Source organism: Bos grunniens, chromosome 10 (genome assembly GCF_055505025.1).
Source record: "Bos grunniens cultivar Pamir isolate PY7600 chromosome 10, Bosgru_T2T1.0, whole genome shotgun sequence".
NCBI lineage: Eukaryota > Metazoa > Chordata > Mammalia > Artiodactyla > Bovidae > Bos > Bos grunniens.
The window spans coordinates 42,498,961-42,526,236 of NC_141174.1; the positions used below are offsets into that span (position 1 = coordinate 42,498,961).

At 38.5% G+C, this 27,276-nt stretch overlaps 2 protein-coding genes across 7 annotated transcripts in view; one reads left to right on the forward strand and one right to left on the reverse strand.

The window, feature by feature from the left end:
• GALK2 (galactokinase 2) overlaps positions 1 to 1,322 on the forward strand; it is a 154,818-nt gene extending 153,496 nt beyond the window's left edge. For all 5 annotated transcript variants that reach the window (XM_086320815.1, XM_086320816.1, XM_086320817.1 and 2 more), the window contains one exon: positions 762 to 1,322. In XM_086320815.1, coding sequence (XP_086176941.1) covers positions 762 to 969 — 208 coding nt within the window. In that variant the 3' untranslated portion in view covers positions 970 to 1,322. The remainder of the gene's footprint in view (positions 1 to 761) is intronic.
• Positions 1,205 to 27,276, reverse strand: part of FAM227B (family with sequence similarity 227 member B) — a 212,654-nt gene continuing 186,582 nt past the window's right edge. The window contains exons 14-17 of one of the 2 annotated variants that reach the window (XM_086320840.1): positions 8,832 to 8,909; positions 7,558 to 7,632; positions 5,099 to 5,168; positions 1,205 to 1,429 (exon numbers count right to left, since the gene is read on the reverse strand). In XM_086320840.1, the coding sequence (XP_086176966.1) occupies positions 1,313 to 1,429; positions 5,099 to 5,168; positions 7,558 to 7,632; positions 8,832 to 8,909 (340 nt within the window). In that variant the 3' untranslated portion in view covers positions 1,205 to 1,312. Of the gene's footprint in view, positions 1,430 to 5,098; positions 5,169 to 7,557; positions 7,633 to 8,831; positions 8,910 to 18,959; positions 19,156 to 27,276 lie in introns of those variants that run through there. The other variant, XM_086320830.1, reaches the window with a different exon arrangement.

Sequence of the window (27,276 nt, forward strand, 5' to 3'; positions counted from 1 at the left end):
CTGCACGGAGGCTTATATAGTCATTTCCATCTCAACCACACATTTTGTTCAGATGAGAAATTCTGCGTCCAGTCATCAGAACCAGCTCCTGAAGGCACAGGGAAAATGGGGATGGACCTGCTGAACCACTACCCTCTTGTGGAAAGGTCTGCATAATTTCCCTTTAGAGATTAGCAGGTAAACTAACTTAGAGTTTAGTAACATTCTTTGTTGAGAAATTCATTTAGCACAAATCTAGGCTATCTGTTCTAGGTGACTGAATGCAGCTTAAATAGCCACCAGAGGAAGCTCTCACTTGTATGTATAAGACTTGCACTTTAAATTTTGATTTGCCCTCTTATGGAGCAACCTTCTGATTCATACTGTTGATTATGTGTACTACCTGTTTTCTTTTTACTCCCTCTTCTTGATCACCTGAAGACTTGTTATATAACTCTTCAAATGCTGGCTTTATGGAATCAAGACTACAGGGGGTTATTGCCAGCCTTCATGAAACAGGAGTACTACTAATTTTTACTAAAGAGCCAAAACTTGGGGCTAGTTTTAGATACAATTAAATTTCAAATCACCTTCTGATAATAGTACAAATTTTGTAATGTCCTAAAATGTTTGACAACACTGAAAAAAAAAAACCCCACAAAAACCCACAAAACAAAGCACACCACATAATCTCTCCTTAGTTCTTGGAGTGTTCTGAAGCACCAGGAAAATCAACTCTTATTTTCATTTGCAGGTTTTAATTTTTTCTCTCATTGTTTTAGGAAATTTGGGGCTCAAGGATCACGACTTACTGGAGCAGGATGGGGAGGCTGCACAGTTTCAATAGTACCTGCTGAGAAGCTGTCCAGCTTCCTGGCAAATGTGCACGAAGCCTATTACCAGAGGAGCAACCGAAGCTTAGCGCCGGAGAAGCAGAGTTTGTTTGCTACCAAACCTGGAGGTGGAGCTTTGGTTTTCCTTGAGGCCTAAACAATGTAAAAAATCTCCAAGAAACTATTTAGAACATTTAGGGACTGGCAGGACTTCTTATGCCACAGTAAATTAATCCTCCTTCTGTTTTGTATTATGAAGAAATGGTTGCTATTATCAAGATATATTTCCAAAGAAATGGTTGAAATCTCCCCATGCTTCATAAAGATGATTTTTCCACCTGAAATATGTTTTCTACCAATAAGAGCAAAGATTATGCTTGGATAGAGATCTCTTAAGATAATTTACTTAGATTTATTGATTTCAAGATTTTTAAAGACACATGGTAAAAGACCATCGATACTGGTACCTCATGGATTGTACCTGAATTAAACATACATTCTTAAATACAATTTACTTCTGGTTTCTCCTGGCATTCTTCTTCCTCAGGGTCTTCTGTTGATGATGATGATGATGACAGTGATGCCAAAAATTCTCTCTCAGTTAGAGCTTCAAAACGCTATTAAAATAATACACTATTAAGGATTCACAGATTTTTCTGGATATTGTATACTTGAAAGTGAGATTCTCCCAGTTATCAACTTGAGGGAGATCACTTAAATTTTTTTCAAAAAATGGATTCAGGAAGAAAATCCCAGGCTGATTTAATTTTTTTAACCATTTGATATCATATAAACAGTTACTTTCAATTCTTTTGGCCCTGAGCTTTCTCTATCATAAAAGAGAAACTTTAGATAAAAAAAAAACAAAAAAAAAACACTTCAAGTTCTTATCTCTGTGCACATGGAAATAGATAATTATCCAAATATTAATTCAGATAATTCAATTTATTCATGGAATTTACTTTATTCCCACTCTATCCTTCCTTTTTTTAAATGCCACTCGAGTCCAGGATGCAGGTTTACTATTCTAGGAAAATCCATCTGCGCCTTGCAGCCTTCACTGTATGTCGAGCAAGGCTTGTTTGTATATGTGAACCAATGTAGGGCAGGTGTGAGGCATGCAGGCGAGGTATGAAAAGGCTGAGAGTGGGCTCTGGGATTGGGTAGGCTTGTTGGTAGATGCCTGTTTATCAAAATGGGCAGAAAGTTTGGCCTCATGGTTATGGTTAATGAGTGGCTGTCCCCCAGATAGACTACAGGAAGGCCTCCCTGAATTATATCACAATTTAGACCAAAAAGCATTTTGCTGGCATAGTCAGATAATTGAGGGACAGCAGTTATTTGGCATAAATTATCCATAAGTTTATCACAATTTTCTGTTATTCTCAGCTTGGTTTTGCTCAAACACTGGGCATCTTCTTGAATCTCAGTTTCAGAGAAGCTGAGACAAAACTGGTTGTAACATTTCTCAAAGAACAGCAGTCATATACAAGCACTAGGAAATCCATTATTCTAAAATAAATTTTGGTACATTTTTATTCTTAGCAGAAAGGTAAATACTTGAGAAAACTTAAGTCAAATTTGCTTGCATTTAAAAAACTGATTTAAAATTATAATCCTTTAATAATTTTCCATTTTTCCACAGAAGATCTGTGGTTGATTGATATATAATTCTTTGAAGATACCCGAATTATTGTAAAAAATGCACTTGCTTTTGCTTTGCTATTCTATTTAAATTTTTCACATGAGAAACCTTCTTTATAAAATAGGTAAGTAAACATTTCTTGTGCACACTCTGCTTTAGAGGACATAGCCATTCTAATCTTGAATCTACTCCTGTATTTATCTTGATGTCTGGCTTGAAGAAAAATATTTTTCCAGTGAAACCATCTCCTAGTGTTATTCTAGAAATTATGAAAGATGTTGAACTCATTTGTGGAAAGGAGAGGGCTAAAGAAAGTGAAGTCCCTCAGTCGTGTCCAACTCTTCAGGTCTGCATGGACTGTAGCCCACCAGGCTCCTCTGTCCATGGGGATTCTCCAGGCAAGAATACTGGACTGGGTTGCCATTTCCTTCTCCAGGAGATCTTCTCAACCCAGGGATCAAACCTGGGTCTTGGCAGACTCTTTACCCTCTGAGCCACCAGGGAAGCCCAAGGGAAGGGAAGCCAGGAGGGAAGACTTTCTTTCTTTCTTAAAGGATGAATAGAATTTGAAAGCTGGGGAATAGGCAATGCAGATGATCAAAGTATATGATTATGGATAAGCACCATATGTTCAGAAGACTTGGTGGGAGTGAAGGGTTTGCCTTGGGATGGATGTAGTGGAGAATAAGATCGGTGATATTGGTTGGAACCAGATTTTGAAGAGCTCCGTGTTCAGCAGGTAGACCAGGTATTGCAAACCAGCAGCCCACAGGCTGTGTCTGATCTACAGATTTATATAGTTTGACCTCCAGGGTATTTAAAAACTCGAGTCCTAAACAGGAATTTTACTGAAGAATCTGGCCCACTCTAGTATTCTTGCCTGGAGAATCCTGTGGATGGAGGAGCCTGGTGGGCTGTTGTCCATAAGGTTGCACAGAGTCGGACATGACTGAAGTGACTTAGCATGTATGCATGCATTGAAGAAGGAAATGGCAACCCACTCCAGTGCTCTTGCCTGGAGAATTCCAGTGACAGAGGAGCCTGGTGGGCTGCCGTCTGTGGGGTCTCACAGAGTCAGACACGACTGAAGTGACATGGCAGCAGCAGCAGCAGCAGCTGGATTGCAAATGGTAAAAGATCTGATAACACTTTGGTCTCCATTCCTGCGGAGTCACAGTGACCTACATGAGGAAGTAGCGGCCATGTTTAGCTGAGGCACAGACTCTCCAGTGTGCTATGCTTTCCACAGCTCATGTAGTTTCCCTAATATTCAAGCCATTTACTGTTAACCACCTGAGGTCGTTTGCTCTTTACCAGCTTACTTCCACAATTTTCTTATACTAAATAAATATTTCTCTGTACCTGTGTCTTTAGCAGTAGTAGTCAAGAGAGATCATGAAATAATGGGAGGAATAATTTTTTGTGCGTGAAAGAATTGTTCTATTTGTTTAATATATAACACCCCAACAGTGCAGGAGATGCAAGAGACTCCGGTTGGATCTGTAGGTCAGGAAGAGCCCTTGGAGGAGGGCAGGGCAACCCACTCCAGTATTCTTGCCTGGAGAATCCCATGAACAGAGGAGCCTGGAGGGCTACAGTCCATAGGGTTGCAAAGAGTTGGACACGACTGAAGCAACTTAGCACACATGTACTCCTTTGTTACCTTTCTGCTTCATTGGACTTTCTTTGATCTGTTTTTGACATTACAGCAATAGCCAATGAGGATTGCTCTAGATTTTTGCATGGAAGCCTGGCACGCTGAAAATGAAAAGCTCTCTCTTATTCCTGACCTCAGAATGTCCAACCTTCAGATTTATTGTACACTGTTCTCTACATGTTCTTTCTTGTTGGAAGGGAAGAAGGACCTTTAGCTTTAACAGGATTGCCTGTAAGTTGAGGAGGAAGAGAAGGGAAGGGAACAAAGAAAACGCCTGCCTTTTCTTTCCTTCTTATACTTGAGTCCTATTTAGAGCCTTATCATTTCTTATGTCGGAGAAGGCAATGGCACCCCACTCCAGTCCTCTTGCCTGGAAAATCCCATGGGCAGAGGAGCCTGGTAGGCTGCAGTCCATGGGGTCGCTAAGAGTTGGACACGACTGAGTGACTTCACTTTCACTTTTCACTTTCATGCATTGGAGAAGGCAATGGCAACCCACTCCAGTGTTCTTGCCTGGAGAATCCCAGGGACAGGGGAGCCTGGTGGGCTGCCGTCTTTGGGGTCGCACAGAGTCGGACATGACTGAAGCGACTTAGCAGCAGCAGCATTTCTTATATTCCTGTTAATTGAGGGCAAGGGTCATTCATCTAACATAGGAATCCAATATATTTTTGTTGAATTATTACTGGGAAATAAAAATTCTGACTGCCCATTTGGAGGTTTTCAGTTGTATAAAATGCTTCTGGTCAGAAGCGAAGATGGGGATGAGTGAGCATGAGCTTGTCACAAATCATGAGACAGAGATTATACTAAATGTACATGTGGATGATTAAATAACAAGAATGTATTCTATCCTGCTACTGTAACCTGGACGTGAAAATGATATATTGCTTATTAAGTATATTCCAGTCTTCATAAGAGAAGCTAAAGAGAGAATTCTCAATTATTTTCAGAAACAAACAAACAAACAAACAAACAACTTACCAGTTGATGGAGGAAATTCTCAAAATCACTCTTAACTTCATAGGGTTTCTTGGTAGCCTTTGCTTGGAGTCTAATCGTGAAAACAAGACAACTGGTGAGCAAATTAATTGTTTTAATACTGACACCAACTAAGAGCCAGCATCTACAGGGTTTAATATGCTAGCATCTACCACTTTGCATATATTAATTCAATTACTCTGACAATAATCCTAGGAAGTAAGTTCTACTATTATCCTGTATTATAGATGAGGAAAGAGGCTTAGATAGGTTAAGTGACCTGTCCACAGTCCTTCAGCTAGCAAGTAATAGAGGATTTGTACCCAAGCAGTGAGACTAGAGCCCTCCATTGTAATCACCGTGTGACACTGCATCCCAGCAGTGAAACACCCTCTTCAGTGAGAGGGTCCGCACAGTATTCCCTTCACTGACTCCACTCGCTGTGCTCCAGTGGGGATTGCAGGATGAGCCACTGGGGAGGGAAGAGTAAGAGGAACTGGTCTGGGAAGGATCTTGGCAGGGGAGAGAGAGATGTAAAAGGATGGAGGGTGAGAGTGCTTACTAAACCGTAAGCTCACTGAGGGTGGGGATCCAGGAATCTATCATGATCTCGGCCACCAACTACTCCATTCAAGAAATATTTATGAAGGAGTTAAATAACTGAATTGAAGAGGCAGCAGGAACCTTTCCAGAGATTATGGATGAAGACAGGAGCACAGGCAGGCCAAGCAAGTAAGGATAGGAACTTGGGACCAGGGATAGACATTAGGAAGAAAAACATAGGCAAGAGAAAGAAAATGAAAAGGGAAGGATATTAATTTCAGTGGCAATTTTCAAGTGAAACATTTAAAAATTATACTGTGAAATCTGTAGGAAGTAAAATTTTCTAAAAATTCCAAACACACTTTGCTTAAGCATGAAGCTTGGATTAGCCAACCCCTCATAAGGCCTGCTCTACGTTTCTTCAGCATTTAGTCTAGGGTTCCCTGAGAGCATGCAGTAAGGCTGCTTCTTAGAGGTCTCTTGCATTAGTGTTCTCTGACTGACAAATGCTCCCTCACTCATTCTCTACTTTGTCTCTGCCAATTTTATCCTCTCAGCCTGGGTTTTCTCCTCATTTATTACCCTCTTGGGCTCTCCTTTCCTGCTTTTCTTCTTCTGGCTCTTATGGTTGTTTTGGGTCTCTCCTTCATAGCACTATTTAAATACACTCCAAAATATCCCTGGTGCCCTTTTTTCAGTAATACTCTCTTAGAGTCTTTGACTGCAAGTCATTCTGAGACTTGTTCATCTTGCTTTGTTAAAAATCAATCCATCGTCAACCCACTTTTAACTTACAGTCCCTCTCTTCTTATTTTTAAATAACAGCTTTGTTGATATATCTCATACCCTAAAATCCATCCTTTTAAAGTATACAATTCAGTGGGTTTTAGTATATTTGCAAAGTTTTGCAACCATCACCACTACCTAATCTCCCATCTTTGTCTTTCCTTTCCATGAGTATCTTTTTTTGAAGACTACAGATGGAAACTTGAACACTCTGCCTGTAAATTTAACAGACTCACTGGAGTAAGATATCCATCTGAGTATTTCCCCCTTCACATTCTCCAGCAGTGTGCCATTGCATAACACATATTTGAGTGCTTCTTGTGAGTTGCTCTGAAAATTGCTCTACATTCTTCTGCATATCCTGAGTGGTTAGAAATCCTATCCTCTATAGATCTCATTTTTGGGAACCTGGAAATAAGATCTTATAATTTGTGTGTTGTAAAGGTGAAAGCTGGATGATAAAATTTTTGGTGAAAAGTGAACTAAGGTTTTAAAATAATGAGCTGAATTTTCTCATGTGACTGGGAGACCTGGTTTACAAGTTGCAAAATAGCAGTCAGAAGTATGGCAGTATGACTGGAAGAAAATTGTGGTTTATTTGAAGTGCTGTACTCATTGGACATTTATCCTTGCTTATGTGGATATACTGGAAGAAGAAGTGGGTTAGTCCCAATGCCTTATAGTTTTCTTTTTTATACCCTCATTTATGAAATAAACACATGTGCCCAACTTTCTTTGTTTCAGGGGGTACAATGTTTGTATGTATAGGGGAAGCAGCAGGGGCAGAAAGGGGGCAAAGAACTAGCCTGAGACCAAGTAAATAGGTTGTTTTTCTATAGTTCACATCTTCTGTAGGGCAAGGCATGGTTATGGATCTTTAAAAGGCCCTCAGCTTAAGTCCTATGCCTGGTGGAATAAAAGGAGATGATGATAATATTTAGCAATTAATTAAATTAGCAGAGTAAGTGATTATATGGATAAAATAGTGCTAATCCAGATGAACTATTGAGTAGAAAACTTCAGCAGATATTCCAGTTAGTGAATTTTTACATATTAAACCCACTGTGGTTTACATAACACAGTTATTCAATTAAAATATTTTTTAAGCACTACAAGTTGAATAAGAAACAAACCTATGAAACTCCTTGTCAACTTTTTCCTGTCGCTGTCTTAGGAGTTTTATTTCTTCATTAATTACGTGGTTTTCTCTATAAAATCAAAGTTTGGAGTTAAGTTTTTAAAATAATGCAGGCAATTCTCATTGAGAAAGAATAAATCAACAATTTGCTGCCTTCCACATATCAGTAAAAGTTCCTTACAAAACTTTTCAGCATCCTCTCCCAATGCATGACTTTTGGTACGAGGAGTTCCCCATCATATCTCCCCTTATAAACATGCACCAAAGGCATCATCCATGTCACCTAAGCATGGTCTGGACTCCACCTTGCTGCTTCCACACAAACTGTCTTACAAGGTACTCGTCCCTATTCTTCCCACTGTAATAGGAACCTGGGAGTTGGTGATGGACAGGGAGGCCTGGCATGCTGCAGTTCATGGGGTCACAAAGTCGGACACAACCGAGCGACTGAACTGAACTGGAGGGTTCTGTACGTGTGTCTGTGTGTGTCATGTGTGTCAGTGGGAGGGGAATGGGGCTCCAGGGGAAGTACCAGCTCAGACTTCTGTCCTGCCTGCTGGATGGAATAGGACTTGGCTGACTATTCTTGGGTTTCCCTCTCTTTGATGTGTTTCCTGAACAGCATCTGGTACCGAAAGGGTAGGATACCCATCCTTTCTCCCCTTTAAGGGCAATAAGACAGCTAGGCAGTGACCTTGATATCACAGGCAGAAGAACTGGACCCTGCCAGTTCTCATAAAAACTGATGGACATCCTCATTAAGCCATTTCATGCTTTCTGGCACATAAGAATACTATAACTGGGTAAGAGTAATAATTTTTAGTTAAGCACAAAAAACTTAGAGTGTTTCCCCAAGAAAACATTCCAGAAAAGACCCCCTGCCTTTCCTCCACACCACCCCTACTCCAAGAACTTCTACTGCAAACAACCTGTCTGTTCTCCAGGGCTTATCTTTGTAAATGAATAATACTCAATCTCTGTTCTCTGGAACTCTCCTCTGGTTTCTCCACGTTGGAGTACATCCCCCCACCCAGACCATGGGAAAGCTTCCTTCCTTCTTTCAATCCCTGATACATGCCTGGTCGCCATGGTTAAAACATAACATTGACACTTACCTGAAAGGAATCTCCGAGTCTATTATAAGATGCTCAGAGGTGACTCTTCTTGTCAGTAAAATAAGGAGCTTAGTTGTAGATAATTTCTATGGTCACTTCCAGTTTTAAAAGTGTCTATGATTTTATATTTATCATTAGTGTGAAGTAAACTTACATTCTAAATTCCTTTCGGTTCTTTGCAAATTGTCTTTTTGCTTCCTTTAGAATATCACGATAAGTTGGTGCAGGTGGTGTGATAGGCCTATGGTTAAGGAAAGATTTTCAACTAGGAAAATTTGGCAGAGGTAAACATATCCTTCAAAGGAGGACTCAGGGAGCCATCTTGCCTGGGCTTCCCAGGCATGAAAGATCTCAAGTATAAACGTGAATATTATGTCTGGGGTTGCACTGAAAGGACCAAAAGAAGTCAATATCCATCAGACCATGGCAAATTTATATCCACAATCTCGACGACACCATCCATAGTGCAAAGGACTTACAGTTTCATAAATCCCATAATTACTATGTTCATGTTTTTTTTTTTTTTTTTTTTGGTGTGATTTAAAGGCAGTGATTTGTTAAATGTAAATATTAAAACTGTACTAACATTTTTGTAACTCTGGACATTTCTTCATTTCCATATAGACTGAAACCTTAAAATCTCTTGGCTTTTGAGAGACTCTGAAAGTGACTGGCAGCATATGTTGGCTGCCTCTGCTAACCGCATGGAGAAAGGTAATAAGCAGAAGATAAAAATGTTCTGCTAACGAATCTGGGGCTCTTATACTGTCTGTTCCTGTTATAGCAGTGTCTGTGTCCCTAACCCTGGTCTTAACCCATGTTTGTGTCTGGCAAAGCAGACACTTGCTTCCCCTCTGAAGTGGCAATCAGAAAGTGACTTGAAAGGAGGGCAGCCCTCATCTTGTGTTAATACCTTAGGTTCATTGATAAAGTAGGAGCTCTTAAACCCCTGCTGTAATTAAGACACAGGGAATGAGTTTGTATTTCCATGGTCCCACTCTTCTACCTGAACCACCCTTCAGTATCACCTCCATCTTTCTCTGAATACAATTTGCTCGTTTAAAACATATTTAAGTTCCCTTCAAGGATGTTTTTGATGCTCACTTAAATCTTAATTATCTGGTATAAGAATGTTAGGAAAAGTCTGATGGATATGGTTCCTGAGACAGGTAATTTCCTGAGTAGTGTATCTCAATTGAGATAACCAGAATGAAAAACACGAATGGCTTCACAAGGAAGATTCTTACAATAAACTTGTATAAAATTAATGTCTTCCCTATGATGCTCTAAACTACTCAGGAAATAACTTAAATCAATTATGATTGAATAATTAGTGATTGAATAGTAAGGTCTTAGAATTAAGGAAAAGAGCACTTGGTTTCTGCATACTCCAGACTACTTTTTCAGCAATGCTAGAGTGATAAATTTCTCTCTGCCAGTCACAGAACCTGTTAGCAGCATCACGGAGTTGCTGGGAAGCAGTGTGGATAGCAGACCACACTTCATCCTACCAAGCACAGAGTTTGGGAGGGTCTAGATGACTATGTTATCCTGAATAGGATAGAAATTCTCTGAAATAGATTTGAAAGAGAAGTTCACTCCTGTTTATTATACGTGCCAAGTTTATTTTAATTCCTTAATCATATCTAGGGTCTAGAGTATAGTTGTCGTAAAGATATAAGCCTAGAGGAGGAATCTGAAGATGGTGGAGTAGGAGGACGTGAAGCTCACCATCCTCCACAAACACATCAAAAATACATTTCCATGTGGAACGTTTTTCACAGAAAATCAACTGGAAACTGGCAGAAGATCTATACAACCAAAGCTGCAAGAAGAGTCTCTGCATAACCAAGTAGGATGGGAAAAAAGGAATCAGGACAGGGCTGGCTTCCGTGGGAGGGATCTGTAAAGGAGAAAAGGTCCACGCGGGGCAAACCCTGGGGAGCCCCCTTGTTTGCTGGGAGGATAAGCTGGGACAGAGGGGCTGGAGAAGCCCAGACTCTACTTGTGAGGAGTGCCTGTGTGCTGACTTGCTTACAGTCAGGGCACAGAGAGACTGGTAGCCGGCTTGCCACATTTCCCAATCTGAAGTGGGCACTGGGCAGGGCTACAAACATGTGCAGTGACTAAGCACTGACTCTCTGGCAGACAGACTCTGGGAGAGGACTTGATCTGGCTTAGTGGAGATAGCCTGGATAGTCTGGGGTGCATTTTGGGCCAGACTTCAGAGTCCTCTGTCACTGCTCGCTGGCAGGGCCAGGTGCAGTTGTGGTGGACTTTGTTGGTGCATGCAAAATGTTATACCACAGAAATGCTCAGTGGGTGCTGAGTCTCCTACCCAGTGAGCCCTGGGTAGGAGTATGCAGCGGTTGGTTTCCCAGAGGGAGTTTACTGGATCCACCCACCTCACACACCAACTTGGAGCCACATTTGGCACAGAGACAACCCGGGTCTCAGGCAGCAGCACAACTACTTCAGTTCCTGCAGCCGCAATGCTCAAGTACCGCCCACTCCACACTAAAGCCTAGTACTAGGTCTGGGATGAACACGACAGAGAAAAAGATGTGACTTTGGGCTGCTTCTAGGCAAAACTGCAGACACCTGCATGGGTAATGTAGAGATTCGCTGTGACCATATTGGCCTCACTTGCTTCATGGTTGTCTCGTTTGAAGCAGGCCAAAGGCAAAGGAGTCTGACTGAACTTGACCCTCAGAGCTTCTACTCCAACAACTGAGGAACAGACACCACCCTGACAGGGCTGAGAAAGCCACAGAGCAAGAAGGAGGCCCCACGCAAAATCCAGAATAGGCTCTGGACATCACATCACTGATTACTTCCCTATCAGGGGGATAATAGCCAACATACTCTCAGAAAAGATGTTGCTAGCACCTACACTGAAACCAGCCTCTGCACCAAAAATATTAGATTCATAGTCTACACAGGGGTGCTTCCAAATAAAAAGCCCTTTAAAGCTAACTATTTCTCCTAAATTCATAAAGTCAAGTAAAATGAAAAAGCAGAGAAACTACTCCAAATTAAAAGAGAAATCCCCTGAAAGAACAAAACAGGAAAGAGACCTCACCGGTCTACCAGACCCTAAAGGAAGTAATAAAGGTGCTAAAGGAATTAAAAGATTATTGATAAAAATGCAGATCACTGTAGTATAGAAATAGAAACTATCAAATCAAAGTTAGACAACTCAGTTGCTGAGATTAAAAACCAATCTAGAAGCAATGAATAGCAACTAAATAACATAGAAGAAGATATCTGGAAGATAATGGAAATCACCAAATCAGAAGCTCAGACAGAAAGACAAATGAAAAAAAATGAAAGCAACATATGAAATCTGTAGGTTAATATAAAGCATGCAACCTTTGCATAAAGGAGAAGAGTTCCAGAAGAAGAAGAGAAAAGGGGATTAAAAGCAAATTTGAAGAAATTATTGATGAAAACTTTCCAAATCTAAAGAAAGAAACAGGTATTTAAGTACAGGGAACACAGAGAGTCCCAAACAAGATGAACCCAAACAGACACACACCAGAACATATCATAATTAAAAAGCAAAAGAGAAGATTCTAAATGCAAGAGGAAAAAAAAGTTATATGTGACCCCCATGCCGCATAAGGCTATCAGCTGATTTCTCTTCAGAAACTTTGTAGGCCAGACGGGAGTGGCATGATACACTCAAAGTTCTGAAAGGAAAAAAATTTGTAACCCAGAATACTTTATTCAGCAAGATCATCATGTAGAATAGAAGGAGAGATAGAATTTCTCGACAAGCAAAAGTTAAAAGAACTCAACAGTACTAAACTTACTCTAAGAAATATTGACAGGTCTTCTCTAAACAGAAAAGAAACAATCTATAAGAAAGGGAAAGTCACAATAGGAAAGGCAAATATATTAAAAAGTTGAAGATCACTTAGATAAGCTAGTACACAGATTAAAAAAATAATTTATTTTTTGTAAAAGTGATTATAACTGCAATCATCAGCAAAAGAATGATATGTAAAATAGGACATCAAAATCACAGAAAGTGAAGGAGGGAACTATAAAAATGTAGATTGTTTAGAATGTGTTTGAGCTTGTGTGACTATCAATTTAAAGCAAGTAGATATATAGTTAGGGGTAAACATACTTGAAAACCAGGGTAATCACTAATCAAAAACATATAATAGGTTCACAAATACCAAAAAGAAAGGAAGTCAAGCATACAAAAAAGCCATCAAAGCACAAAAGGAAAATCAGAAAGAAGACACAAAAAAGAACCACAATATCAACAGGAAAACAAGGCTTAAAATGGCAATAAAAAGCACTTATAGTTACTTTAAATGTCAAGGGACCATATCCTCTGACCAAAAGACAGAGCTGTAGATTGGATAAAAATCAAGAACCCATAAAATGACCTACAAGAGACTCACTTCAAGATGAAAGACACACACAGATTGAAAGTGAAAAGATAGAAAAAAATACTTCATGTAAATGGAAATGACAAGAAAGCAGGGATAGCAATGCTCATATTGGACAAAATAGACTTTAAAACAAAGTCCATAAGGAAAGACAAAAAAGGACATTATATTATGAAAAAGGGACAAATACAAGAAAAGGATATTACAGTCATTAACATACATTCACCCAATATAGGAGCACTGAATATATAAAACAAATACTAACAGACATAAAGGGGAAATTGACAGGAATACAATAACAGTAGGAAACTTTACCATCTCACTGACATTAGTGGACAGATTTTCTAGACAGAAAACCAATAAGACAACAGTGGTCCCAAATGGCACAATAGACTAGGTAGACTTAATTGATATCTACAGGACCTTACATCCAAAGCACCCAGAATGCACATTCTTTCCACGCATACAAGGAACCTTCTCTAGGACAGACCACACTGCTACTGCTGCTGCTGCTGCTGTTGCTGTTGCTGTTGCTTCAGTCGTGTCCGACTCTGTGTGACCCCACAGACGGCAGCCCACTAGGCTCCTCTGTCCCTGGGATTCTCCAGGCAAGAATACTGGAGTGGGTTGCCGTTTCCTTCTCCAACACATGAAAGTGAAAAGTGAAAGTGAAGTCACTCAGTCGTGCCCGACTCTTAGCGACCCCATGGACTGCAGCCTACCAGGCTCCTCCGTCCATGGGATTTTCCAGACCACACATTAGGTCATAAAACACACTTCAACAAATTTAAGAGGCTAGAGCTTATCTCAGGCTTCCCTAGTGGCTCAGCTGTAAAGAGAATCCATCTGTAATGCAAGAGATGCAGGAGACACGGGTTTGATCCCTGGAGGAGGAAAATCCTCTGGAGGAGGGCATGGCAACACACTCCAGTATACTTGCCTGGAAAATCCCATAGAGGAGCCTAGAAGGCTGTGGTCCATAGGGCTGCAAAGAGTCGGACATGAGTGAAGCAACTGAGAATGAGGATGAGAGCTTATCTCAAACGTCTTTTCTGATCACAATGGTGTATGAAACTAGAAATCAGCAACAAAAAGAAAAATAGGAAAAGAACAAACACATGGAGACTAAACAACATGCTACAAAAAACCAATGGGTCAACAATGAAATCAAAGAAGAAACCAGAAAACACTTTCAAGACAAAAGTCAATGAAAATACAACCTTATAAAACCTATGGGATGCAGCAAAAGCAGGTCTACAAGGGAAGTTCACAGTGATTCAGGCTTTCCTCAAGGAGCAAGAAAAATCTCAAACAGCCTAACCTACCACCTAAGAAGTCAGAAAAAGAACAAACAAAATTCAAAGTCAGCAGAAGGAAGGAAATAATAAGTATCAGAGAAAATAAGAGATCAAAACAACAATAGAAAACATCAGTAAAACCAAGAGCTGTTTTCTGAAAACAGAAACAAAATCAACAAACCTCTATCCAGGTTTACCAAGAAGAAAAGAAAGAGGACCCGAATAAACAAAGTAAGAAATTAAAGTAGAGAAATAACAATGGATATTTCAGAAATACAAAAAATCATAATACTATGGACAGTTATATGCCAATAATTGGACAACCTAGAAATGGACGTGCTTTTAGAAATGTCCTGCTAAAACTGAGTCAAGAAGAAACTTAATTTGAGTAGACTGATCAATAGACATAAAATAAAATCTGTAATTAAAAAAGCTCCCTGCAAACAAAATCCAGGACTGGATGGCTTCCCTGGGGAATTCTACCAGATATACAAAGAACTTATACCTATTCCTCTCAAATCATTTCAAAAAAACCAAGAGGAAGGAACACTCTCATTCATTCTGTGAGACCATAATCATCCTGATATCAAAATAAAAGACACTACTAAAAAAAGAAAGTTACAGGCCAATATCTTTGATGAATATGGATGCAAAAATCCTCAACAAAATAGCAAACTGAACCCAACAATACATAAAAAGGATCATACATCATGATCAAGTTGGATTTATCCCAGGGTTGCAAGGATGATTCAAAATATTCCAATCAATCACTATGATATATGACATTACAAAAAGAAAAGACAGAAAAACACATGATCATCTCAATAAACACAGAAAAAACATCTGACAAAATTCAATATCCATTTATGAAAAAAATCTCACCAAAGTGAGTATAGAGGGACCATATCTCAACATGACAAAGGCATTTATGACAAACTGAGAGTCAACCTCATTTTTGACGGTGAAAAACTGAAGCCCTTCCTGCTAAATTCAGGAACAAGACAAGGATTCCCACTAGCACCACTTTTATTCAACATCATATTGGAAATAGTAGCCACAGCACTCAAACAAGGGAAAAGCATAAAAGGTATCCAAACTGGAAGGGGAGAGGTAAAACTGTCACCATTTGCAGATGACATGATACTCTATATAGAGAACCCTAGAGTCTCCACATGAAATGTATTAGATCTGGTACATGAGTTCACCAAGGTATCAGGATACAAGATTAATATACAGTAATATGTTGCTTTTCTTTATACTAACAATGAAATATCAGAAAGAGAAAGTAAAAAAAAAAACAAACCCTTATTTAAAAGTGAGTCTAAAAAAGTAACTTGGAATAGACTTAATCAAGGAGGTGAAAGAACCATTTGCTACAAACTATGCTGCGGCTGCATCGCTTCAGTCGTGTCCAACTCTGAGGGACCCCCATGGACAGCAGCCCGCCAGGCTCCTCTGTCCACGGGATTCTCCAGGCAAGAATACTGGAGTGGGTTGCCATTTCCTTCTCCCCTAAAAACTATAAAACGCTAATAAAGGCAACTGAAGATGATTAAAAGAAATGGAAAGATATCCTATGCTCTTGGATTAGAAGAATTAATATTGTAAATATAGCCATACTACCCAAAGCAATCTATAGATGTAATGCAATCCCTATCATAATACCCATGACATTTTTCACCAAACTAGAACAAATAAAACATATAAACAAAATTTATATGGAACTACAAAAGACTTAGAATTGCCAAAGCAATCCTGAGGAAAATGAACAAAGCTGGAGACATAATGCTTTCAGACTAGACAATACTAGAAATCTACAATAAGGAAAACAGCAAGGCATTGGCATAGAAAGAGATATGTGAATCACTGGAACAGAATATTGAGTCCAGAAATAAACCCACATACCTGCAGTAAATTAATCTCCTTCGATTATACAATGGAGAAAATAGTCTCTTCAATAAGTGGTGCTGGGAAAGTTAGACAGCTATTGTACATGTAAATCAACAACACAGAACACTCCTTCATACCATATACAAAAATAAACACAAAATGGTTTAATGATCTAAGTATAAGACATAACACCATAAAACTGGAAGAGAATATGGACAAAACATTCTTGGACATAGGTTGTAGCAATATTTTCTTATATTGGTCTCAAGGCAAAAGAAATAAAATCAGAAATTGACAAATGGGACCTAATCACATTAAAAGCTTTTGCACATCAACAAAACAAAAAGACAGCATATTGGATGGGAGAAAATATTTGCAAATGATGAAACCAAGAAAGGGTTAATGTCTAAAATATATAAACAGCTCATACAACTCAATATCAAAAAACCAAACCATTCAATAAAAAATGGGAGTTCAGTTCAGTTCAGTCACTCAGTCATGTCCAACTCTTTGCGACTCCATGACCACAGCAAACCAGGCCTCCCTTTCCATCACCAACTCCCAGAGTCCACCCAAATCCATGTCGAATGAGTTGGTGATGCCATCCAACTGTCTCATCCTCTGTCGTCCCCTTCTCTTCCTGCCCTCAATCTTTCTCAGTATCAGGGTCTTTTCAAATGAGTCAGCTCTTCCCATCAGGTGGCCAAAGTATTGGAGTTTCAGCTTCAACATCAGTACTACCAATGAACACCCAGGACTGATCTCCTTTAGGATGGACTGGTTGGATCTCCTTGTAGTCCAAGGGACTCTCAAGAGTCTTCTCCAACACCACAGTTCAAAAGCATCAATTCTTCAGCACTCAGCTTTCTTTATAGCCCAACTCACATCCATACATGACCACTGGAAAAACCATAGACTTGACTAGATGGACCTCTGTTGGCAAAGTAATGTCTCTGCTTTTGAATATGCTGTCTAGGTTGGTCATAACTTTCCTTCCAAGGAGTAAGCGTCTTTTAATTTCATGGCTGCAATCACCATCTGCAGTGATTTTTGAGCCCCCCAAAATAAAGTCAGCTACTGTTTCCACTGTTTCCCCATCTATTTGCCACGAAGTGATGGGACCAGATGCCATGATCTTCATTTTCTGGATGTTGAGCTTTAAGCCAACTTTTTCACTCTCCTCTTTCACTTTCATCAAGAGGCTCTTTAGTTCTTCTTCGCTTTCTGCCATAAGGGTGGTCATCTGCATATCTGAGGTTATTGATATTTCTCCCGGCAATCTTGATTCCAGCTTGTGCTTCATCCAACCCAGTGTTTCTCATAATGTACTCTGCATATAAGTTAAATAAGCAGGGTGACAATATACAGCCTTGACATACTCCTTTTCCTATTTGGAACCAGTCTATTGTTCCATGTCCAGTTCTAACTGTTGCTTCCAGACCTGCATATAGGTTTCTCAAGAGGCAGGTCAGGTGGTCTGGTATTCCCATCTCTTGAAGAATTTTCCACAGTTTATTGTGATCCACACAGTCAAAGGCTTTCACATAGTCAATAAAGCAGAAATAGATGCTTTTCTGGAACTCTTTCACTTTTTTGATGATCCAGCGGATGTTGGCAATTTGATCTCTGGTTCCTCTGCCTTTCCTAAAACCAGCTTGAACATCTGGAAGTTCACAGTTTACGTATTGCAGAAGCCTGGCTTGGAGAATTTTGAGCATTACTTTACTAGCGTGTGAGATGAGTGCAATTGTACGGTAGTTTGAGCATTCTTTGGCATTGCCTTTCTTTGGGATTGGAATGAAAACTGACCTTTTCCAGTCCTGTGGCCACTGCTGAGTTTTCCAAATTTGCTGGCATATTGACTGCAGCACTTTCACAGCATCATCTTCCAAGATTTGAAATAGTTCAATTGGAATTCCATCACCTCCACTAGCTTTGTTTGTAGTGATGCTTTCTAAGGCCCACTTGACTTCACATTCCAGGATGTCTGGCTCTAGGTGAGTGATCACACCATTGTGATTATATTGGTCGTGAAGATTTTTTTGGACAGTTCTTCTGTGTATTCTTGCCACTTTTCTTAATATCTTCTGCTTCTGTTAGGTCCATACCATTTCTGTCCTTTATCGAGCCCATCTTTGCATGAAATGTTCCCTTGGTATCTCTAATTTTCTTGAAGAGATCTCTAGTCTTTCTCATTCTGTTGTTTTCCTCTATTTCTTTGCATTGATCACTGAGGAAGGCTTTCTTATCTCTCCTTGCTACTCTTTGGAACTCTGCATTCAGATGCTTAGATCTTTCCTTTTCTTCCTTGCTTTTTGCTTCTCTTCTTTTCACAGCTATTTGTAAGGCCTCCCCAGGCAGCCATTTTGCTTTTTTGCATTTCTTTTCCATGGGGATGGTCTTGATCCTTGTCTCCTGTACAATGTCACAAACTTCCATCCATAGTTCATCAGGCACTCTATCAGATCTAGTCCCTTAAATCTATTTCTCACTTCCACTGTATAATCATAAGGGATTTGATTTAGATCATACCTGAATGGTCTAGTGATTTTCCCCACTTTCTTCAATTTAAGTCTGAATTTGGCAATAAGGAGTTCATGATCTGAGCCATAGTCAGATCCCAGTCTTGTTTTTACTGACTGTATAGAGCTTCTCCATCTTTGGGTGCAAAGAATATAATCAATCTGATTTCGGTGTTGACCATCTGGTGATGTCCATGTATAGAGTCTTCTCTTGTGTTGTTGGAAGAGGGTGTTTGCTATGACCAGTGCGTTCTCTTGGCAAAACTCTATTAGCCTTTACCCTGCTTCATTCCGTATTCCACGGCCAAATTTGCCTGTCAACCCAGGTGTTTCTTGACTTCCTACTTTTGCATTCCGGTCCCCTATAATGAAAAGGACATCTTTTTTGGGTGTTAGTTCTAAAAGGTCTTGTAGAGAGCAATATTGCCTAGGAACCTGGAATGTTAGGTCCATGAATCAAGGCAAATTGGAAGTTGTCAAACAGGAGATGGCAAGAGTGAACGTCGGCATCCTAGGAATCAGTGAACTAAAATGGACTGGAATGGGTGAATTTAACTCAGATGACCATTATATCTACTACTGTGGGCAGGAATCACTTAGAAGAAATGGAGTAGCCATCATGGTCAACAAAAGAGTCCGAAATGCAGTACTTGGATGCAATCTCAAAAACGACAGAATGATCTCTGTTCGTTTCCAAGGCAAACCATTCAATATCACAGTAATCCAAGCCTATGCCCCAACCAGTAATGCTGAAGAAGCTGAACGGTTCTATGAAGACCTACAAGACCTTTTAGAACTAACCATGTCCTTAATATATGTTAATTTACCTGAAATGAACTGACTTGAAAGATACAATTCATAGTAAATTTTAGTAATGACACACAAATTGTTAGTCACATATTAGTGATAAAAAATCTATATGTGCACATGTGACAAAGATTATTGGAAGTCTTTTTATGAATAAAAGTAAAAAGGAATTGCACATGGCTCTAAGGAATTTCCCACTAGATTCTGTGTAGATGGAGAGATCTACTATGAGTCTCAGTGTTTCCTCCCCCTCCCCCCATTGACTATTTGAATCTCCCCCATCATGGATAATTCACAACAGAAGGTTTCTTTGTATAGCTTTTATTTTTATGCTGGGATAAATGTTGATAGGAATATATCCTGGTTTAGTTTTAATTGTAGTTTAATCACCTGCCTCTTCATAGTTTTTACATGTTGGTCTGTATAAATGTCTGGTGGTGACAGCTTGTGTTTATAGTAAGACAAAACACTCATCATCACATTGCATTGAGTTCAGATTTTTCCCAAACTGCAACAAATGTGAATGAACATTATAAACTCAGGTGAGAAATACAGATACAGCCTATAGACTTTACTTTTTAATGAGACTCAACATTTTATTTTTGAGTTTTCTTTTTAAAAAAATAAATATTTGTTTCACATGTAAAATAATTATTAGACTTAAGAGTTTAGTTTACTGGAAACTAAAAAATAAACTAAGAAATACTCAAAAGTATAATAATTATTTTACATATAAAAGAGTTGAGGTAGTCTACAAAAACGCAGACAAATGTGAGAAGGGAAAACTAGGAGCTCCAAATACATTTTGCACAAGATTCTTCCCAGTTTGAAAACATACCACACATTCAGCTCTGCATCCTAGAAGTCAGTTTTTCTTTTCTTTTTTTTTGTTAATGTATTTTTAAAAATTTTATTTTATTTTTAAACTTTACAATATTGTATTAGTTTTGCCAAATATCGAAATGAATCCGCCACAGGTATACATGTGTTCCCCATCCTGAACCCTCTTCCCTCCTCCCTCCCCATACCATCCCTCTGGGTCGTCCCAGTGCACCAGCCCCAAGCATCCAGTATCATGCATCAAACCTGGCCTGCGACTTGTTTCATACATGATATTATACATGTTTCAATGCCATTCTCCCAAATCTTCCCACCCTCTTCCTCTCCCACAGAGTCCATAAGAATGATCTTTTCTGTTTTACTCAAAACACTAGTATTAAGCAGTCACATTAAAAAAAGAGAAATTCAAAGATTATTCACTAAAAAATTTAAATTTTCTACTAGTAATGATTTAATGTATATTATCTAGTAAAAGAGTTGATAACTTTCCTTATAAATATACATTAAAAATCATGTCAGAGTCCACAGCACCTTGTGACGTATGATTACGCTCCCTCCCTCCGTCCTTCTCTAGACACATCTCCAGTCTTCTCAGTGTTTATATGTGGACCCTGAGACACTGACAAGAAAGCAACCTTCATCTTCTCTTTTATGACTTTAGGAAATCATTCTGAGTCAAAAGAAATATTACCTGCGATGTTGTTTATTTTTAAACAAATGGACCAGACCAAATGGATCTGGTCTACAAGACTCTGATTTTAAAACTGCATACTGATCAAGTATCATATTGTTCTGAATTTAGTTGAAAAAAGTGTGTCATAAGAATCACTTTTGTAGAAACTTATAAGGGAAAATAATCTGAAAAAAATGAATATAGATATGTAAAACTGAATCACTTTTTGCATACCTGAAACTAATACAATACTGTAAATCAACTATACTTCAATAAAAAAAACTAAGTAATGAAAAAAATGAATATGAATGCCATGCATGAACCTCCACTGAAATGCAGTCTTTATGAACTGGTTGGAAGGAGAATATGTTCGAGATATCCATTTGAAAGTATGGCAGGATAAATCTCTCTGTGAGTCTTGATAAAACAAATTTTTAATGAGTGGAAAAAGAGAATTTCTTTCTAAAGAAATAAATCATTTTGAAATAGAATGTGGTCAATCATGCAATCTTATAGATCTGAAGGAAAAACTATAAAAGTTATTTAATACAGGACCAGCTGTAGAAATTTGAATTAACTATATATTCTCAAATACGGCAACATTGTCATGGCATCCCTTTTCTTTTGTCTTCTGTTGGCTTCTCTCCCTCTTACCAACCCTCTCCCAAACCATAATTGTGATTATTTTTAAAAACCTAGAATACGTTTTTTTTCTTTTCATTTTTATTTTATACCAGAGCACGGCTGATTAACAATGTTGGGTTAATTTCAAATGTAGAGCAAAGTGATTCAGTTATACATATACTTGTATTTATTCTTTTTCAAATATTTTTCCCATTTAGGTTAATATAGAATACTGAACAGCATTTCCTATGCTATACAAGTCCTTGTTTGTTATCTCTTTTAAATATAGTGGTATGTACATGTCAATTCCAAGCTTTTAATCTATCCCTACCCCTTCCCTCCTGCTAACCATAACCATAACCATAACCATAACTCTAAGTCTGTGAGACTAGAATATGGTCTTATCTTCTGGAATTATACATGCCCCCTGGGTAAACAATTCAGCACCAGAGTTTTTGAGTGCATTGGCTCAGAAACCAGATTGTCAAGGACAGACTACAAGTGTTATCACTTACTCTGGTGTCCTCAGACAAATTATCTAACTTTCCTGTGCCTCAGTTTCCTTATCTGTAATCTAGGGACACACACACACACACAGAAGTCGCTCAGTCGTGCCCGACTCTTTGCGACCCCATGGATTGTAGCCCACCAGGCTCCTCGGTCCATGGGATTTTCCAGGCATGAATACTGGAGTGGGTTCCATTTCCTTCTCCAGGGGATCTTCCTGAGCCAGGGATCGAACCCAGGTCTCCCGCATTGTAGGCAGACGCTTTACCGTCTGAGCTACCAGGGAAGTCCAAACTAGGGACAATAATAGTAATTATCTCAGAAGCTGACATGATAATTAAATGAGTTAATAAATGTAAAGTACTTAGAAACAGTGCTTGGTATACAATAACTTTTTAATAAAGTTTAAAAAACATTTTATAATGACAATTTCAAAGATTAATTTTGGACCAATGACTCCTAAATTTCTATCTCTATCCTCTAGCTTTCTTAATTTTAACAATAATGTCAAATTTTGTCAAAAAAGTAAAATGAAATTTAGTCTTATCTTTATATAAACTGTTATATACCCACCCATCAGACATTTATTTAATACCTATTTTAAGATACTTTTTTTTTTCTGGTGTCAGGGATATGGAGGCAAATAATTCTTTACTCTCTATCGGATGAGAAAAACAAGTATAGAAATGGTTACAGTACGATGTGATAAATATTTGGATTGAGGTATAAAGGGGCTATAAAATTATTGAAGACATTTGTCTAAATCAGACTTTTGCTCAAACATTGTGAGTTATCCGTTGATGTATAGCAAATTATCCTGAAATTTGGCAGCATAAAACAAGAAACATTTATTACTGGATAGCTTCTGCAGGTCAGGAATCTGGGCACAGCTCAGCTGGATACTTCAGGCTCAGGGTCCCTCACAGGCTGCAGTCCAGGTATGGCAAGGGCTGCAGTGATCTCAGGATCAAATGAAGGAGAAGCTGCTTCTAGGCTCACTCATGTGATTATTGGCAAGATTTACTTCCTCAAGGGTTGTTGGACTAAGGGTCTCAGCTTTTTTTTTTTTTTTTTTTGCATTTTAATAGGGCTTTTATTGCAGTAAAAATATATTATTTCCCACTACACTTAGGGTCCAAATAACAGGGTCTCAGTTTCTTGTTGGCTGTTGACTGGAGGCCTTCCTCACTTCCCTGCCTCTGGGGAGTCTCCACAGGACAGCTCGCAACTTGGTAGCTGGTTTCTCCCAGAGGGCTCCAAAAGAGCAAGCAAGAAAGGCTGAGTAGGACTGATGTCAGTCTTTTTGCAGCTGAATCTCAAAAGTGACATTTCATTATGTTTGCCATATTCTATTTGTTAGAAGCAAGTCATAGGTTCAGCCAATACCCGATGGGAAATAATTACACAAGGGCATAAAACAGAAGGCGGGAACCACTGAGGACCATTTTAGAGTCTGCCAATCCCAAATATGATGAATTAAATTTGTCTTTTTTTGTTTTTGTTATTTATCTCCTCCACTTTCTCTACTATCTCCTACTCCTTCACTCTGAATAGATGCATTTACTGCAAAGTGTTATTTTTCCACTGTAGAAAAGCCAGAGGACGCCAATAAGCCCAGAGAAAACTAATAAAAAAAAATTCTATATTCTGAATAGCTGTAAATATAAATGAAAATAAATGCTGTAAATGTAAACTTTCAGGAGAAAGATTAATTTAATGATCGTACAGTCATCACAGATATAAGAAATCTGGACACAAATTTCATTAACAGCTATCAAGATCTTGGTTTTAACACAACATTATAAAAATCAACTATGCTGCTACTGCTAAGTCACTTCATTCGTGTCCGACTCTGTGCGGCCCCATAGACGGCAGCCCACAAGGCTCCGCCATCCCTGGGGTTCTCCAGGCAAGAACACTGGAGTGGGTTGCCATTTCCTTCTCCAATGCATGAAAGTGAAAAATGAAAGTGAAGTCGCTGTCATGTCTGACTCAGCGACCCCATGGACTGCAGCCCACCAAGGCTCCTCCACCCATGGGATTTTCCAGGCAAGAGTACTGGAGTGGGGTGCCATTGCCTTCTCCAAAAATCAACTATACTTCAATTTAAAAAAATTACTGACAATTACACACTGCTATATTTAAAGTGGATAATCAACAAAGACCTACTGTATAGCACAGGGAACTCTGCTCAATGTGGCAGCCTCAATGGGAGGGGAGTTGGGGGAGAATGGATACGTGTATATGTATGGCTGAGTCCCTTTGCTGTCTACCTGAAACTACCACAACATTGTTAATCAGCTATACCCCAATATAAAATTAAAAGTTAAAAAAAACCCAAAACAACAAAAAAATTTTAAAGGAAAAACATGTTAAAATAAAGATCTTGTTGAAAACATTACTGGGCTGTGCCGCCAACCACCAGCCTGGACTGTCATGTCAGGCAAGTAGCAGAACAGCAGACTGTTGCCAGCCCTGCTGCATGAATCACCTGGGCAAGCTACTCACCGTCGAGCTTTGACCTCCTCATTTGTAGAGTGGCTGTATGAGTGCCTGCTCTCCCCACTGCCACAGGAGTTTTGTCATTTCTCATAATAATACATAGAGAGAGTCAATATACGCCTTGAAACACTGTCAAGTGCTGACGAATGTAAGGTATCATTATCATTTTGTTCATCATTAGATCTAGGAATATTTTTTCTTATCAGCAGGTATTACATTTTACAAGCTCAGAAAGTCTAATTACTTTCTTAAAAATTTTTGTTTTATTGAAGTGTAGTTTATTTTTAATGTTGTATTAATGTCTGCTGTACTGCAAAGTGATTAGTTATATACACATTTTTCCATATTCTTTTCCATTATGGTTTATCACAGGATATTGAATATAATTCCCTTACTCTACAGTGGGATTCTGTTGTTTATCCATTCTGTATGTAACAGTTTACATCAGCTGATCCCAAACTCCCAATCCATCCCCCACCCCATCCCCCAGCAACCACAGTCTGTTCTCTGTGTCTATGAGTCTGTTTCTGTCTCACAGATAAGCTCAGTTGTGTCGTATTTAGATTTATAAATGATATCACATGGTATTTGTCTTTCTGCTTATTTCCCTTGGTATGACAATCTCTAGGTCCACCTATGTTGCTGCAAATGACATTATTTCATTCTCTTTTATGGCTGAGTAATATTCCATTGTATATGCGTACCACATTTTATTTAGCCATTCATCTGTAGATGGACATTTAGGTTGTTTCCACGTCTTGGCTATTGTAAATAGTGCTGCTATGAACACTGAAGTGGTATGTATCTTTTTAAATTAATTTTGTCCATAGCTGACACTTTCTAAATGGTGATTTCTTTCAGATTTTTAGGAAATGAAATACTCTCCTAAATGGTTTCATGTTCTAGATATCCATTTTCTGCTTTTCCCATCTCAACCCATACTTACACTCTTCCCACATTCTCAGTAAATTGGTGTTATGAAACCTTGTATTGCTGTTTGACAAATCCATGCCCATCAGAAATATAGAGACATTTTTTACAATCACAATAAAAATTAGCTAAAAATAAAAATAATCTATAATGAATGGTTTTATATACCTTTCAAGTTTCACTTCTAAACATTTAAAAATTTTGAATTTTAAACATTAGTATGAATAATTCAAGGTTGATGAGCATCCTTAAATTACAAGTCTCAGAACAGACTGAATTAGTTCTCTAGTTCGCCTTTTTCCTTGTGTTCCAGAGTCATCCAAGTTAATTCCATGTCCCTGCGGTCAGTGAGACGCTGGAGATTATCTGGACTGAAATATGGGAGAAGTGTCCTAGAAAGAATCCTCAGAATCTGCCAGAGCAGAGTTCTCCACACTTCTAGGATCATGTATCCTATGACTAAAAGCTATGTGAGCACACACCCTTATAGGTATAATTTAAAATTTAGAAATTATACACATATCAATCTGTATTAATTAACTAGGCATATTATAAAAGATGCCATCTACAAATAGAAAACAGTGAGATGAAATAAAATATTTAAAAATAAATTTAAAATGATATTTATTAATGGTACTCTGAACCTTTTATCCTCAAATTACAGAGATTTGTTTTGAGGTCTATACAGTTTACAAATGCCTTGCAAATTAAACTGGCATCATACTATTATTTGCTAATTTTGAAAAGGACAATGTACATTTAGGGCTAGGCTTATTGTTTTAATAATGATGTCTATCCATATTTCAATTGATGTTTTTGAAAATTTTTATTTTTTTGGCCTATATCTCAGCAGAACTGATTGGATCACCACTAATTTTGTCTCTCAGTGTGACTGAAAAGGAGCTCCTTCAAGAAATAGGGGAAATATCAATTAGTCTTTTTTTTTTAAATAGTCTTGCATTATAAATATTACCATCAATCCAAAGTTTTTTTTCAGGGAAATGTTTAAAGCTATTGGTCCACCAGTAAGTGTTAATTTAGTTAAATTACATGATATAATCTATAACTCTGCTTAACCATCCAAAGAAAACAGCAATAGATTGTGAACCTCAGACAATAACATAAAGCAAAGATGTCATTATTATCCCTCGATACAATACAGTGAAGACTGAAATGTCAACTGAGTGAGGGTACCTATCTTCTAAATATGTCAAGTATAATTTCTTTTTTATTTTTAAAGATATAAATAGGTACAATATATATATTTTCCACGCAGAGTTGTACACACCCCAGTCTAGAGACCATTTACTACATCCCTTTGTGTTCATTCATGTCCCTAGTGTGACCTGGGCAAGAATCGGTTACACAGAAGGGGGACAAGAATGTAAACAGACACACCTGCTGCAACCAAAGAGCTCCAACTTCATTAAATTATTGGGTTGGCCAAAAAGTGTGTTTGGGATTTAAAAAAAAAAAAAGGAAAAACCCAAAAGAACTTTTTGGCCAACCTAATATATTTTTATACATTAAGCTAAGAAATATTCAGTTGAACAAAGGATTACATAGCTAAGGTATGTCTGAAACTTTCTTCTGGAGAAAT